A 15931-nucleotide genomic window follows, 5' to 3' on the forward strand; every position below is an offset into this window, starting at 1 on the left:
AAAAGCTAAACAGGACAGGGAAAAAAAAATTCACCCAAATCTCTAATTAACACATACAGTATTTCTGGAGTAAATATCATTCATTTAAAACCTTATTTGTTTTGTATCAATTAGTGTGGATTACAAGTCTAACGACAATTAGAATTGGGAATAGAGTGTAAAGTGACATACATTATAGAGAACAAACAACAGCAACAATGTCATCTTCTGGTTTACAAAGACGTCGTGGTGGTAAAGCTGCCACTACTTCAACAACTTCCAATCAACAACAACAACAACTGAATGATGCATATGATGATAATGATGACTTCACTTCTAGTGGTAATGGAGGGGGAGATCATAAGATTGGATATGATTCTCGTGATATTGAAGATCGTCAGACTTTGAAATTACCTCTTTTAACCTTGATGGAAGAAGTTTTATTGATTGGTATTAAAGATAAAGAAGGTTATTTATCATTTTGGAATGATAATATTTCATATGCTTTAAGAGGTTGTATTCTTCTTGAACTTGCATTCCGTAACAAAATAACATTGGTTAATGATCCTGCCAGACGTCGTTTTGAATTGAGTGATAGATTGGTTGAAGTTATAGATTCTGAACCAACTGGTGAAGTATTATTAGATGAAGCATTAAAAATTATGAAAAATGATGAATCAAACTTATCAGTCACCAATTGGATTGATTTATTAAGTGGAGAAACTTGGAATTTAATGAAAATCAATTATCAATTAAAACAAGTAAGAGAAAGATTAGCTAAAGGTTTAGTTGATAAAGGAATCTTAAGAACTGAAAGAAAAAATTTCTTCTTATTTGATATGGCAACTCATCCTGTGGCCGATAAATTATCTAAAGAATATCTTAAAAATAGAGTATTAGCTTTATTAGCTCAAAGAACAGTTGATTTAGATAGTATTGCCAATGATCAATTTGGCAAAGAAACTTCATTCAAACATTTAAGATCAATTGCATTAGTATGTGGATCTTATGCCGCCAATGTCTTAGAAAATGTATTATTATCATTGAATTATGATAAAAGAGATCAAGCATTCGCCAGAGCTGATGAATTACTTAACGATTTTAGTGAATTCCCTTTCAATTTATCAACTCAATCTCCATTGGGTATAGGTTTGAATCTAGGTCAGGAAGTAAATGAAGAAATTGAAAAGGATTCATCCGGTGAATTACAATTAGAATTAATCGCAGCTGTATTAAGTGTCTTTTCAAGAATGGATTCAATATTATAGTTTAATCATATCTCATCACATAATACTCAAATTAAATCAATTTGAAGAAATCAAATGCATGTACTTTAGTGGTCAATTCCCATCCATCCATCCATCCCCAATTTTAAACCAATGCTATTCCTATCACACTATTACTTTTTTTATATCACCATTTTTATCATTTCTTATTTACTTATCTTCTTGTCACTATTATAGTTTATTATAATACTTTTTACTTTTTCTAATTTTTTACCTTTTATTACCATATATAGTTATTTACTTTTATTCCCAATTTTATACTTTTTATATAACCTTAATCATATATATATACCGAGTTGAAATCCAATATTCAAATCCAAATCTAAATCCAAAATTGTAACATAAACCTACTTTCTTTTATAAAAAGAAGCAGGGTGATTCTCTTCTTTATTTAATACAACTGTACCTCCCAAATCATGTAAATATGATTTGATTAATGAATCTTCACCCTTTTTATCACCCGCTGAGTCCCACCACATACCACCACCTAAATTATTTCTTTTTGTATAATTTGCTTTCATACTAATTGTTTGCTTATTATCATAAACTATCAATTGTTTAAGTCTAGAATCATAACAAGAAACAGCACCAATTAAAGGATAATATGTTTCAATTCCAATTGGTAATTTATTGAAATCAACCGTATCTTGTTCCACACACCCTTTTACTTTTTGTTTAGTGAATGAATTACCAAGAAGTGGATTTTTAACTCCATGAAATACTCTTCCATATAAGGGCATTCCTAAATGTAATTTTCGAGGTGAAATTCCAGCATCAAGATATTGTCTAATTACATTATCCACATTCATATTATTACATCCACTAAATCCATATAAATTGGATTGATAACCCGTCTTTTCAGACCATCCTTCACCATTGAAATCATAACACATGACATTCCAAAATGATAAATATTCAGCCATTTTTTCAAGTTTCAATACTTTAATATTTTCACTCCCACCAGGAGCAGCAATGGAGATTGATAAAGGTGGTGAACCAGAATCTTGACATATATTTGTGATTCTATCATATAACTTTTGAATTATCAATAATAAAGTTTCAGCATGAGCTTCAGTTTTAGGATATTCCCAATCAATATCAATTCCATCAAATCCATATCCCATAACAAATTTCATACAACTAGTAACAAATTTTTCCAACTTTACTGGATTACCTACTAAACTTTCAAATAATTCATGAGTTCCCCAACCTCCAACTGACATGATAACGTTAACATGACGATATTTTGTTTTTAATTGAAGAAATTGGAGTAATGATCCTTTAGCTTTACCTTGAGGGATTAATACAGATGGCAAAGGAATTTCTTTATCAGCCCATGAATCACTAAGTTCAACCAGACCTGTATCAGCATTGATCTTCATAAATGCATAGAATACGTGAGTAATACTATTAAATGGAAGATCAGTTGCAAAATGTTTCCTATCGTAAATTGACCAATTACTGAAATAAACACAATTATTGAATTTAAGCGGCGGTTCAGAAGCAGCAGATGGTTTTCGACTTAATGGGATAGGTTGTTGAGGTCGATGATAATCATCACGTTGATGACGCCCAGGATCTGACCCGACATACATAATAGTGGTATTGTTTGTGGTTGACTGCAAAGATAATTGATCTTGTATTAGTGAACTTTGATGAACAGGAAACGATTAAATATGAACACGTTATTGAAACCAGTCTGGTATTGTCACCAGATTAACGATGACCTTTCCAATTGCTATTGTATCTATTAAGATATGTCAACAGAATAAGCTTTTAGTAACTAGATCTTGGCTATGGTAGGATCTACCGCCAAAGGAGTGTATACAGAAATTTTCTTTAGTTCAGCTGTCGTCGCAAAACTTGACCCCAGTAAATATTTCTGTACACCAGCGTTAGAATGGCAAAATTAGAAATATCTAACCTTAGATTGCCATAACCACTATAGTTTTCATTATCCAATTATATTACAGTTGTTTTTTGAACTATGTTAGAACTACCATCTGATATTCCATCTACTATCCCTGCCAATGCTAAGATTTACAAGGATGATTGCATGTATTCGTTTGATACACCTGAGAATAATGAATTCGGATTAGATATCGATTTAAAGAGTTACTTTGCATATTCACGAAATGCCACTCATAATTATACTCGGGATAATTATGAAAAGACAGGGAACTATTTATATTTGAATATTAATAAAGTTTTAAAACCTGAATCGGAACGAAAGAAAATTTATGATGAAAATGGTGAAAAGAGTACTAAATTACAAAAATTAGAAATCAAAGATATCGATGAAAATGAATTGTATAATGTGGAGTATACCGTGTATGATATTAAGCAGGATAAATCGTATCGGTTGGATGAATTGAGTGATCCATTCCGTAAGTTGATCGATCAAATCTTAACTTCGAATTCATCTCATCAACAGGATGAAATCAAACAATGGGAGTTAGAAATTATACCATGTCATCATTCGATTGATATTCAACAAGAAACATCCAGTAAAGAAATCGACTTGACGAAATGTTCTGTATGTGAATTGAAGGAAAATTTATGGATCTGTTTACATTGTGGAGCCTTAGGATGTGGACGTCAACAATTTGGATCTAATTTAAAAGGAAATGGTCATGCTTTAAATCATTATGAAATCACAGGTCATCCCGTAGCGGTCAAATTAGGATCGTTATCATCTGATAACGAAGATAGTTGTGATGTTTATTGTTATGCATGTAATGATGAAGTTAAAGTCCCTAAGTTATCCGAAAAATTGTTTAAATTCGGTATTGATTTAAAATCTCAAGTTAAAACTGAAAAGAGTTTAATTGAATTAAATATTTATCAAAATTTAAATTGGGATTTCAAATTAGAAGGTGCTAATGGTGAAAAATTAAAACCTGTTTATGGTAAAGGGTATACGGGATTTCAAAATTTAGGTAATTCATGTTATTTAAATTCAGTATTACAATCATTATTCAGTTTAGATAATTATCAACAATTCTTTTCTAACTTATCATCTGAACTCAACACCTCATCAATCAAGAATCCAAGTGAAGATTTATCTAATCAATTGATTAAAATCTATGATGGATTATGGAGTGGACGATATTCAAAACCAAGTTTAATATCAGCTAATAAAGGTGATGATTATCAATTAGGTTTAAAACCAGTATCATTCAAAACCCTTATTGGAGAAAATCATGCAGAGTTTAAAACTCAAAGACAACAAGATGCCTTTGAATTCTTATTATATTTATTAGATAAATTAGATCAAGAATTCGGCTTAACATTAAATCAATCGTTGAAATTTCTATTTGCCAATAAAACCATCTGTGCAAATTGTCAACATGGATCGATTCAATCAGAATTGATTGATAATCTTTCGATCCCCATCAAACATGAGGTTATTGGTAAAGATGAAGATGGAAAGAAACTCTATGAACAGGTTAATTTAATTGAGAGTATCAGAGATTATTGTGATACAGAAGGTATCGAAGGTTATAAATGTGATCATTGTAAAGTACCACTGGGATTAGCGATTAAATCAGGAGGATTTAAAACTTATCCTGATGTGTTGGTAGTTAGTGTTCAAAGAATTATATTGGAGAATTGGGTTCCTATTAAAATTGACGTTCCGATTGAAATACCTTATGAAATTGATTTAGGGGAATTTAAAGAACCTATATTTGAAGGTGATGAAGTTGAAGTTGAACAAAAGGATGAGGAAGAGGAAGTATCTGGTTCATCTAGTGATAATAAGTTCAAACCTAATGAAGAAGCACTTAGTACGCTTTTAAGTATGGGATTTCCAGAACCAAGATGTTTAAAAGGATTATATCATGGAAATAATAATGCTGAAGATGCTATGAATTGGATCTTTGCACATATGGATGATATTGATATTGATGAACCATTTAATCCCGATGTTCAAACATCAAGTGCTGCTACAACTACTGATTCAGGACCTTCACAAGATTCAATTGATAATTTAGTGGGGATGGGATTTAGTACCCAATTAGCTAAAAAAGCCTTAATATTAAATAATAATGATATTAATTTAGCAGTTGAATGGTTATTTTCTAATCCTGATGATGATGGAGTTATTGAAATTTCTACGGAAACAACTACATCCAAAGCTGTGGTTAATTTAGCGGCTGAACATAAAGCTTTAAAACAGAAATTATTACAATCGACTGCTACTACAAGTCAAACCAAATATAAATTAAAGTCGGTTATTTGTCATAAGGGTACATCACCCCATACTGGTCATTATGTGGTGTTCATTAGAAAACATATTGAAGGAAAGGATAAATGGATCTTGTATAATGATGAAAAAGTGGTTATTTGTGAAGATGAGAATTTACAAGATATAAAGAGTAATGGTTATGTATACATATTTGAAAAGATTTAATAAGAGAGAGAAAGTGTGTATACATATATATAGATATAGAAGTGATTCATATTTGATAATAATATGAAAAAGGGGTGAAAATAAAACTGTTCATACTATATTAGATCATAATATTGTAGCGTAACTCTATTTTGTTATCTCGGTGTTGAATTCTGAATTTGTCGATCTTTGCCACACCTATTATCTTTTTTTTTTTCAGTAATTAATTTTGCTTAGCTTTATGTGGTCTACAACGGGATAAAGTTTGTTATATTATAATCATCCCTTCCGTGTATATCCATATGTATCAGCCAAGGGATATAAATAAGTTATAATTATTTATTATCTATGTCTGTATATGAAAAATAAATAACACTATACATAGACAGACGATGAAACTAAAAATGACACTATTTATAATTAGACTGTAAATGTAATCTGATTGATCCGTATAGCCTCGAAGAACGTAAAATAATATCTGAAACTGAAACTAATTTACGTCATTGTAGTTGGAATAATAACATAGTTACACCTTGTAAAGATAAGCTTATCTTTTTATAATATACTGCAACACTATATACAGTACCAACATACAACGTGTATAAAATATGATTTTTACAGGTTATAATTTAATTTACAGGTAAACCAATCATAACCTGTAAAAAACAACTATGACTAAATAAATTCTTTGACCACAAAAGTGAAAAAAAGAATTATAAATGGAACCCTCTTCCTTCCTTGTTAACTGCTAGTTTTTGATTTCCTTCTTCTTCTTCTTCTTCTTCTTACTATTAGTTCATTAGTTAAGTTCATTCAAATACATTCGTTTATATCAAATCTTCATTCAAAAGAGATCTAAGATATATAACCTCTCGTATTTCATATAAAGTTCATCATCTAACTACTACACTACCACCATAAATATGTTCATCACTAACGAGCACGTCGGCGACAGATCTCGTATGGAAGATTGGAGAAGTATGTAAATCATTTCTTGATCTGAAGTATTGTCATTTACCATTAGTACCATTACTATTATCACATTCACATCTCATCATACCATCGTCATTGTCAATGTGATTAACCTCTTAGTACTAATTCTAATAGTTAAATATTTCAAAGTCGTCTTTTTTTTCGATGTGTCATAAATTTTTTTTTGTCGCAACTGAAAACTTTGTCAAAGATTCAAATTATACTAACAATTGCCTTTACTATAGTTCGTGGTTACGATCCTTTAACTCCTCCTGATTTATTACAACATGAATACCAATTAACTGAAGCTTCTCAAAAAGTGATTTTAAGGGGTAGAAATGGCGCTGTTGATATCTTGAATGGTAAAGATGATAGATTAATCATAGTTATTGGTCCATGTTCTATACATGATCCTGAAGCTGCTAAAGATTATGCTAATAGATTATATGAACAATCTGAAAAACATAAAGGGGAATTATTAATTGTTATGAGAGCTTATTTAGAAAAACCAAGAACCACTGTTGGTTGGAAAGGGTTAATTAATGATCCTGAAATTGATGGTTCATTTCAAATTAATAAAGGGTTAAGAATTGCCAGAAAATTATTTGTTGAATTAACTTCAAAATTACCTATTGCAGGGGAAATGTTGGATACTATTTCTCCTCAATTTTTATCTGATTTATTTTCTGTTGGTGCTATTGGAGCTAGAACTACTGAATCTCAATTACATCGTGAATTAGCTTCTGGTTTATCATTCCCAGTTGGATTTAAAAATGGTACTGATGGTACCTTAGGAGTTGCTGTTGATGCCATGAGAGCTGCTTCTCATCCTCATCATTTCCTTTCTGTTACTAAACCTGGTATTGTTGCTATTGTTGGTACTGATGGTAATAAAGATACTTTTGTTATTTTAAGAGGTGGTAAAAAGGGAACTAATTTTGATGAAGAATCAGTTAAAGAAACTCAAGAACAATTAATTAAAAGTAAAATTGTTACTGAATCAAACCCAGGTCCAAGAATTATGGTTGATTGTTCTCATGGTAATTCAAATAAAGATCATAGAAATCAACCAAAAGTAGCTGCTGTTGTAGCTGATCAAATTGCTAGAGGTTCTACTGCCATTTGTGGTTTAATGATTGAATCTAATATCAATGAAGGTAGACAAGATGTTCCACCTTTAGAACAAGGAGGTAAATCTGCTTTGAAATATGGTTGTTCTATCACTGATGCTTGTATTGGTTGGGATAATACTATTGAAGTTTTAGATGTTTTAGCCAATGCTATTAAAACCAGAAGATCTTTACAAAAGTAAAATTGATCAACCTAATTAATTAAAAAAAAAAAAATAAAGAATTACTTACTGTTGGATTATTAAAAATGTTATAAATTACTTATAAAAAAAAATTTGGACTGATGATTATCATTATCAGTCTTAGCTATGTATATATGTGTTAAATTGTATTCCTCCCATAGGAGGATCGCAAATAAACAACCTTAACCTTAAAGGAGTCAAAAAGTGTAGATGTTGCAATTGAAATAGGGATAACAATGAAGATGAGTGTGTGGGTTGTTAATTTGAAATTTTGTAGTTTGGTTGCAACTTGACATCATCATCATATTTTGGGTGTCCCCTTAAAATATTAACTTGTATGCCATAAATAGTAATAAATAAATTTCACACACAAACAAACAAAATAAATGCGTGTAATAAAACAGATCTGTCGCATATAGTTAACTATCTCAAATTTCAATTTAAACCCATCATTTTATACCAACAGACAGATAGATAGATACCACGACTGTCTATATCTCATCTCGGGTAGCTTTGTCGTCATCAAATGATAAGTCTAAATGAGATCATTTATAAAATCACATCGAAGGAATGATTCGAATCAGTCTGATACATTTGAATCTTCAATACTGGATTATCAACCTCCACCATCTCTACCGTCCACCACATCGATATCAACCAATTCAGGATCTCAATCGAATAATATTGGTGAGCAGAATGTATCCGTCATAACTCCTAATCCATCCCCTCGACTTCATCAATCTTCTCAATTCACTTTAACTCCACCTAATCTATCCAATAATCCATCTTCAAGTCTAAGTTCACCCAAGAAGTTACTTTCACCTATAAAGAACTTATTCTCAAGTGGGAGTAGTCATAGTCATAGTCATCATCACTCAAAACCTTATCATTCATCCACCACGGTTAATAATTACGGAGCATCTCCTTCATCAGGTACAAGTTTGAATAATATCTTACATTCATCATCTGGAACATTGGAGAAATTGAAACATAAGAAATTAAGACATACGAGAAGTCATACTTCGATTTCAAATATTAGTGAATTGACATCTTCTTCCGTTCATGAATTCCATTCGAAATATACTAATCCATCCTTTACCACCACCACAAAGAATAAACCATCTTCGAAAAGCAGTTCTAATGTGGCAGGATTGGCTCCTCCTCCTGTACTATTCAATTCTACATCATCTCCTGCATTGGTTAATTCAAAAGGAAGTAGTCCCATTGGTTCATCACCTTCTCAAACATCTATAAATTCATATCATTCAGCTAATTCCCATTTAGCATCATCATCATCAGCGAATCAATCCCAAGCTCATATTATACCAACTACTCAAACATCATCTTCCTTATCTCGGGAACAACCGAATTCATCCACAACGGCTTCATCCCTGATATATCAAGCCAATAATCTGATTGTATCCTCCACTCAAAGTTTGAATAATTTTGAACGGAAACAAGTAAGTTTCGACTCATCCAAGAAAACCACCATCACTAATACCACCACACGAACTTCCCTCCCTATTGATTCTGATACCACCCAAGTGGAATCGACTAATGATACACCCTTAGATGAGAATGAATCTGTAGGTGGGTCAAACATTAAAAAAGTCAAGATGAACTTAGTGCCCCATACCGAAGAAGGACCGGAGGGAGAAGCAGCAGATGGAACTTCCTCTGATACATCTTCATCCTCTCAATTCTCATTTGTAAGAGATAGAAAGGGAGGTAGGAATACGTCGGTTAAATATTATAAATCAAAGGATTCAGCTTCGGTGGGGAATAATTTCGCAAAGATAAATACCTTCTCTGAACATGATTTAGGTTATGAAGTTGATGAATATTCCGATTATGATTTTGAAAATAATGGTATGGATGATGATGAGGGTGATGATGAGGATGGTGTGTTCGGGGATAATGATGAGGATGATGAAATTCAATATAATAAAGTATTTGATGATGATGATGATGATGAAGATGAAGTGGAAGATCAAAGTCTGGTGATTGAACATAAGTCAGGCTTAGGTTCAAATGAGGTTTTCGATAATGAGTTAAATCTTTATGATCAAGATGATTATGAAGATGATTACGAGAATTATGATGATGATATACCAGGAGATGATGAGGATGATGATGAATTCATTAGTTACAACAAAGCAGTGGATGAAGATGTGGACCATAATTTAAACCCGTTCCCTTTCAAATCACAAATCGTAGATGATATACCATCTACACCTTATGATCATCCCTATCAAATCCCATTCCCTTCACAACCCACCACTCAAAAACCTTTTAACTCATCTTATCATTTATCAATTCTGGGAATTGATTTTTCAGAAGAGATTGAAACTTTAACCAATGATAATAATGGTAGTGGAGATGATATACTTGAGAATTACTTGGATGTGATGACTAAACTGTCATCATCGATTGAAAAGGCCATAACGACCCCTGTGGCCATTCGAAAGACTCCTGAATTGAAATCAGTGGATAATTTGGAATTATTCGATATTAGTAGTCCCATCATTAATGGATTAACTATCGGTCATAATTTAAAACATAAACTTATGAGACCAGGAAGTAATCATTCATCAAAGAAATCATCTCGTCAAACCTTCATCAATCGGAGAGATAGTGATGGTATTAAAGGTGAAGAAGAGGACAACGTAAGTCAAAAACAATTAAAAATTGATTATGGAGGTAATGAAGTTTTTAAAGTTCATAGTTTTCATCAATCGATAGGTGATGATTTGGACTTAAAAATCAAACAGAAAGTCAATAATATGGAAGAATTTCATAATACGATCTACAAATCTCAAATCAAATCTCCTGAAGTTGGATTAGGTATTGAAACTCCTGATTCCGTGCATGATGTTACCATCAGTAATAAAACTAGTGTGAGTAATAATTCGATGAGGAAATCAATTAGTAGTATGATGGATTTATTAAGTTCATTAGAATCAAGTCAAACTGCTTCATCAAGAAAAAATAGTGGAAGCAATAATAAAGATGCCAATATCAGTACTAGTTCTTTCCAATCTGATCAACGAAAATCTATAGTTGGTATGATGAGTCTTCTTGCAGACTTAGAAAAAAATCAACTGGAAGTGGAACATAGTACTGATAAATCGAGTGATTTGCAAAAGGACAAAATGAAAGAAAATAGAAAATCAATTAATGATATGATGTCAACCTTAGCCAAACTTGAACAATCTGATCTGAATGCTTCCACGTCAACCTTAAAGAAAAGACGCGATTCCATAAGTCATATGATGAGTACTTTAGCGAAACTTGATGTTTCCAATAGTTCAACCATTCGTAAACCAAAGGTTAAAGATCCTACCATTGCCACAAGACGTATTGTTCTGACTCCAATCAATAGTTCCAAGAGATATTCCTGGTTCAATAATGATGAAGACATATCGATTAATAAAAGTGGTAGTAGTACCACTTCTAATAAAGAAGATCTGGGACATAATTGGGATCAAGATATGTTGGATGAAATTAATCAATTACCCGAAGATTTTGATTTCCAAGATCATGATTATAAACGAAAATTATTAAATAAAGTTCAAGATAATAATAATAATGGATTTTTAAGAAGTAATTCATATAATAAAAAACCCATCAGAACTGTGATGGATAATAAATTCCAAACTAATAAAATTGAAACTTTGAATAAAACAGTTACATTTTATCGTAATAGCAGTTTAGGTTTGGAACTTGGGAGAAGTGGAAGTGTCAGTAGAGCAACTTCTACAAGATCAATGAATTCATTTGCTTCAGTCAATGAAGAAGCATCGGTTGAAGATGACTATGAGGATCATAATGATGAAAGTTCAACCTTTCCCTATGAAAGAGTTGACTCAAATACAGTAACAAGCAATACTAACTTAATGACTATCACAGAAACAGATAGTCCATACCTTAAATAAGTATACTACAGGACATATATATATATATCTAAAAATTAAAGTTTACGTTTAATAATAATAATAACATTAACAGTAAATGCAAAGAAGTAAATTAAAACTAAATTAAGTTATCGAATAAATAAAAAATGAAAATATGCTAAGTGAAATTCTAAAATTGAAATGCTTTTTTTATATTAATGCATGAATGAATTTTTTTTTATATTTTAAGTTTCCTTTTTAGTTTAAAAATGTTTGACCTTGAGTGAATGAATACGTTTTAGGAATTTGGGCCCTTTCAGTGACGATTATTGTAGGAACTGACGTTACTTGAGGTGATGCTTTTGTTGGCACTGGTGGGTTTAAATGTGGAATGGAGGTTTGCTTAGCTATGCTGACTGGTGGTTTAATTCTTCTCGATGTGTAACTTGCACTATTGCTTGATGTGATAGAATAAACACTACCTTGTCCTCTCTTTTTATTTAAATCTTCAACCACTGTACCTCTTATATGGTCTTTTCTGAGTTTATTAATTAAATGACTAGATGGCATGACTTTAAGTTGTTGTGATGATGCTATACTATCGAAAGATGCAGATGAGAAATCCGATGTGCCACTCGATCTTGATGCAACTGAAGATGTGGTTGAAGAAGTGGATGCCTTTCTAAACACAAATGAATTATTTCTATACTTTGAATAAATACTCATTAAATCTTCATCATCTTCACCTTCATCATCAACCAAAACCACCTCTATTTCTTTTCCATCTTTGGTTTTCTCTGTCACTGATCTATATGAAGTGGTTGAATTATTTCTGTTTATCATACAGATATCATATTGATCATCCGTCAAATCAATAACCACACTTTCAGTATCTGATATCACACTAGGAGATGGTGATGTAGGTCTGACAGGTTGATCCTTATGAGCAATTTGTAAAGCTTTAACAGCACCCGAAATTGATTCAACATCATAGTTATAAGAACTGATCCTAGTATTGAGATCATTGAAATGAGAATCTTCATGGGAAGTGGCATCCTTGAAATCAATAGCATACCGCACTTGACTTGGAGGTTCTTCAATCTGTATTTCCAAAGCCTCTTCCTCTTGTTGAGGTTGTGTTGGTTTAGGTTGTGTATAAGCTTCGGGCATGGGCATTGAAGGGGCAACCATACGATTATTCAACATATCAACTGATGGTGATTTAGAATGCATGCTTTGGGATTCCATCAAATCACTAAAATCAATATTATGCATGGATTTATGTCTGGTATGTCTCACTGGAGAACCTGTCCTTGATCTATTTCCAGTTGATTGATCAGAATGACCACTTTCACTAAGACTCCAAGGTGTACTCTTTGAGAGTCTTGCATCTCCATAAAAGTTATTAAATCCTGGATTATTATAATTTGGTTTGGAATTAGTTAATGCATGTTCTGTTTCGGAAGCGTTATATTCAGTTGGAGCTGATGAACCATTCGATACTTCATCGAACGTAGTAGAAGCAACTGATTTTTTAGAAGAAAATGTATCAGATACAGATTGATTAGTAAAATCAGGGATTTCAATTTGACCATTAGATGAATAGAAACTAAACTTTGATTTCTCCGATCTTAGACTACCTGCTCTATTTTTAACTTCAGGGCTGTTGGTTACATTCAATAAATTATTAGGGAAATTAAATCTTCTTCCTAATCCTCCATTATCTTTATCATTTATACGGGTTGAATTGGTTGGTTGTAAACTTTCTTGGACTACTTTGGTAGCTTCCTTTGAGATTTCTATTAATGGTGTAATTGGGGTTAATGGTTCGTTATCAAGTTGATCTTCATCTGTGTCTTCATTTTCATTAGATTCGGAAACTGTTCCTTCTTCTTCAGTTTCTTCTTCCTCTTCTTCTTCATCATCTACATCGGCAGCTTGTAATCTTGCCATGATGCTCTTGTCCTTCGTTTGTTCTTTCTTCTCTTTCCTTTTCAGAGAAGCAATACTATATTCACTTATAGAAAGATCAATTGATTCTTGAATCGATTCCCATGAATCATTACTAGCAGCAGATACTTCACTAGCACCAGATGTTATTCGTTTATCTTCCATAACAGTCAGTATAGATGGTTTCTGATGATATATCTCCAATCGCTTATCAGGAGTAGGAGAAGCAGCACTATTTCTTTTTAATTGACTTGAAAAACGAGCAAAATTCATAAAATCACCTACGGAACTGAATGAACTGGCCGATGATACTTGAGATTCATCACTGAAACTTCTCTTATTGATTTTCAAGTGGACTTCCTTTGATTCAATTGGGGCGGGGGCATTTGATCGTTGTGCTATTCTAAGATTTTCTTCAGTTGGAATTCTTGGAATACAACTGACTTCAATAGATGGTGCTTCAACTGGTTTTTGAAGTATAAGTGGTGGTGGAGGTTTTCTTTTACTAGTGGGGGATGAATTGAGTTGTTGGGAAGGAGCAATGGGTTGAGGTATAATTTTAATATTTGTATATGCTGGTGATTTTGTTAAGTTTGAAACAGATGGTTTAATGATTTGTGGTGGAACTGGGGTGGTTGATGATACAATATTATCTACCTTACTAGGAGGTAATGGTGGTAATGTTTTCTCACTACTTAAGCTAGCTGCTCTTGAACTACCTGCGTTTGACATTTCTTCTATAATACTTAATTCATCATGAGCATTATAATTTGATTTAGCAACGATTTTCAGTACTTTGGTATTATTGGTTACCACCGGTGGAGGCGATTGTCTAACTAATGGACGACGAGGTAAAGCAATTCGTTTAATGAGTTGTTCTTCAGTATATGATGCATCATTGTCTTCATCTTCATCCGACAGAGAATTCATTTTCAGATATCCTGTCGAAGTATAAACCAACCTAGTTCTATGTTTTTGAGGAGATTTTGATCTTGGTCTTGAAGTTCCATCAGGGGAAACAGATCTTAAGTTTTCGACATTCTTGGGACTTAATTTGGGAGGCAAATGAAGAGTTAATGGAACAGGAATAACATATTTACTAGAAGGAGTATAAGAAGTAATATGAAGTTTTTTTGACATGGGAGATTTCGATAGCATCCTTAATTGTTCTTGAGTTAGATTAGCATCTATTTTATTGGTATAAGGTACCGTAGGTAATTTCAAATCGAAAGCATTGGGAGGCATAGACCTTCTATTCTTTATGGGAGAGCTTGACCTAGCTCTAGGAGTAGTCTCTTGATAGACGTTGTTCCCATTTCTCAACAAGGACAAATCGTCTTGGGAATGTACTTGCATTTTCTTCCAAGAAAATTAAAGTTATTGGACTATATGAAATGAATTGAAAATAGAATGGGAAATAGAAAACGAAGATAAGATTTTTCAAAGGAGGAATAACACAAGGGTTCTTTTAATGACTATTTATGAAGGTGATAGTAGTTGGGGGAAGGAAGGAAGGAATGAAGGATGTGTGAATATAAAATATCAGATTTTTAGAATCAATCAATTTCAATTTCAATGAGCAAAAATAATTTAAAATAAAAATAAAAATAAAAATAAAAAATTTTATACGTATTGTGGTTGAATAATAATAATAATAAATAATAATGAAATTCAATACGAAATAATTCGAGTTGCAGTTGCAGTTGGGTGGTTGCTGAGTCGACATGCATTGTCATTCTTCAGGCTTGATAGTTTAAATAATATCATAGTTTACGTCCTATTATGACCAGTTTCATTGTGGTTGAAAATTAAGTTGATGATTTATTTTGGATTGGTCCTAATTAGGCAATTCTCAATTTTTATAGTTGGAACCAGTTTTGTGGTGAGGATTGAATTCAGGGCAGGCAATCCAGTGCAGGTTAATTCTCTATGTAATTATAGGCTTATTTTGGATTTTTGAGTTTGTTCAAACCAAGACAGGTTCTTATCCATTGTCTGTGATCCACGGTCCTTTCTTTAATTGAATTTATTTTTAGTTATGGCTAGATCCTATCTTTGTATTCTATTTCTAATTATAGTATAGTAAAGTTTGATTGATTTGTTCTTTGATATTGTTATATACAGGAATCATTTTTTGCAGTAATTT

The 15931-nt window shown here is 32.2% G+C and overlaps 6 protein-coding genes across 6 annotated transcripts; 4 read left to right on the forward strand and 2 right to left on the reverse strand. All coding sequences in view use genetic code 12, as the record gives it.

Moving 5' to 3' along the window:
• Positions 1-197: 197 nt before the first annotated feature.
• DFJ63DRAFT_282971 (uncharacterized protein) lies at positions 198-1247 on the forward strand (the record flags this gene model as incomplete). Its single annotated transcript, XM_064904683.1, has 1 exon — positions 198-1247. The coding sequence occupies one exon, from the start codon at positions 198-200 to the stop codon at positions 1245-1247; it is 1050 nt and encodes a 349-aa protein (XP_064764308.1).
• Positions 1248-1513: 266 nt separating this feature from the next.
• Positions 1514-3264, reverse strand: CHT4 (putative chitinase). Its single transcript, XM_064906676.1, has one exon. It carries the CDS (start codon positions 2858-2860, stop codon positions 1613-1615), a length of 1248 nt encoding a protein of 415 aa, XP_064764309.1. The 5' UTR covers positions 2861-3264; the 3' UTR covers positions 1514-1612.
• On the forward strand, positions 3253-5679 carry DFJ63DRAFT_310137 (ubiquitin-specific protease; the record flags this gene model as incomplete). Its single annotated transcript, XM_064905542.1, has 1 exon — positions 3253-5679. The coding sequence occupies one exon, from the start codon at positions 3253-3255 to the stop codon at positions 5677-5679; it is 2427 nt and encodes an 808-aa protein (XP_064764310.1).
• A 451-nt stretch (positions 5680-6130) lies between these two features.
• Positions 6131-8212, forward strand: ARO3 (3-deoxy-7-phosphoheptulonate synthase). The gene is made up of 2 exons (XM_064908855.1): positions 6131-6636; positions 6876-8212. The coding sequence occupies exons 1-2, from the start codon at positions 6582-6584 to the stop codon at positions 7940-7942; spliced, it is 1122 nt and encodes a 373-aa protein (XP_064764311.1). The 5' UTR covers positions 6131-6581; the 3' UTR covers positions 7943-8212.
• Positions 8213-9813: 1601 nt separating this feature from the next.
• On the forward strand, positions 9814-11877 carry DFJ63DRAFT_316196 (uncharacterized protein; the record flags this gene model as incomplete). The annotated part of the gene is made up of 1 exon (XM_064906677.1): positions 9814-11877. The coding sequence occupies one exon, from the start codon at positions 9814-9816 to the stop codon at positions 11875-11877; it is 2064 nt and encodes a 687-aa protein (XP_064764312.1).
• Positions 11878-11985: 108 nt separating this feature from the next.
• Positions 11986-15626, reverse strand: DFJ63DRAFT_5008 (uncharacterized protein). Its single transcript, XM_064908856.1, has one exon. The coding sequence runs from the start codon at positions 15139-15141 to the stop codon at positions 12094-12096; it is 3048 nt and encodes a 1015-aa protein (XP_064764313.1). The 5' UTR covers positions 15142-15626; the 3' UTR covers positions 11986-12093.
• Between the last annotated feature and the right edge of the window lie 305 nt (positions 15627-15931).

The sequence above is a fragment of the Scheffersomyces coipomensis genome, assembly GCF_036884675.1.
Source record: "Scheffersomyces coipomensis strain NRRL Y-17651 chromosome Unknown DFJ63scaffold_1, whole genome shotgun sequence".
In the NCBI taxonomy this organism is placed as follows: domain Eukaryota; kingdom Fungi; phylum Ascomycota; class Pichiomycetes; order Serinales; family Debaryomycetaceae; genus Scheffersomyces; species Scheffersomyces coipomensis.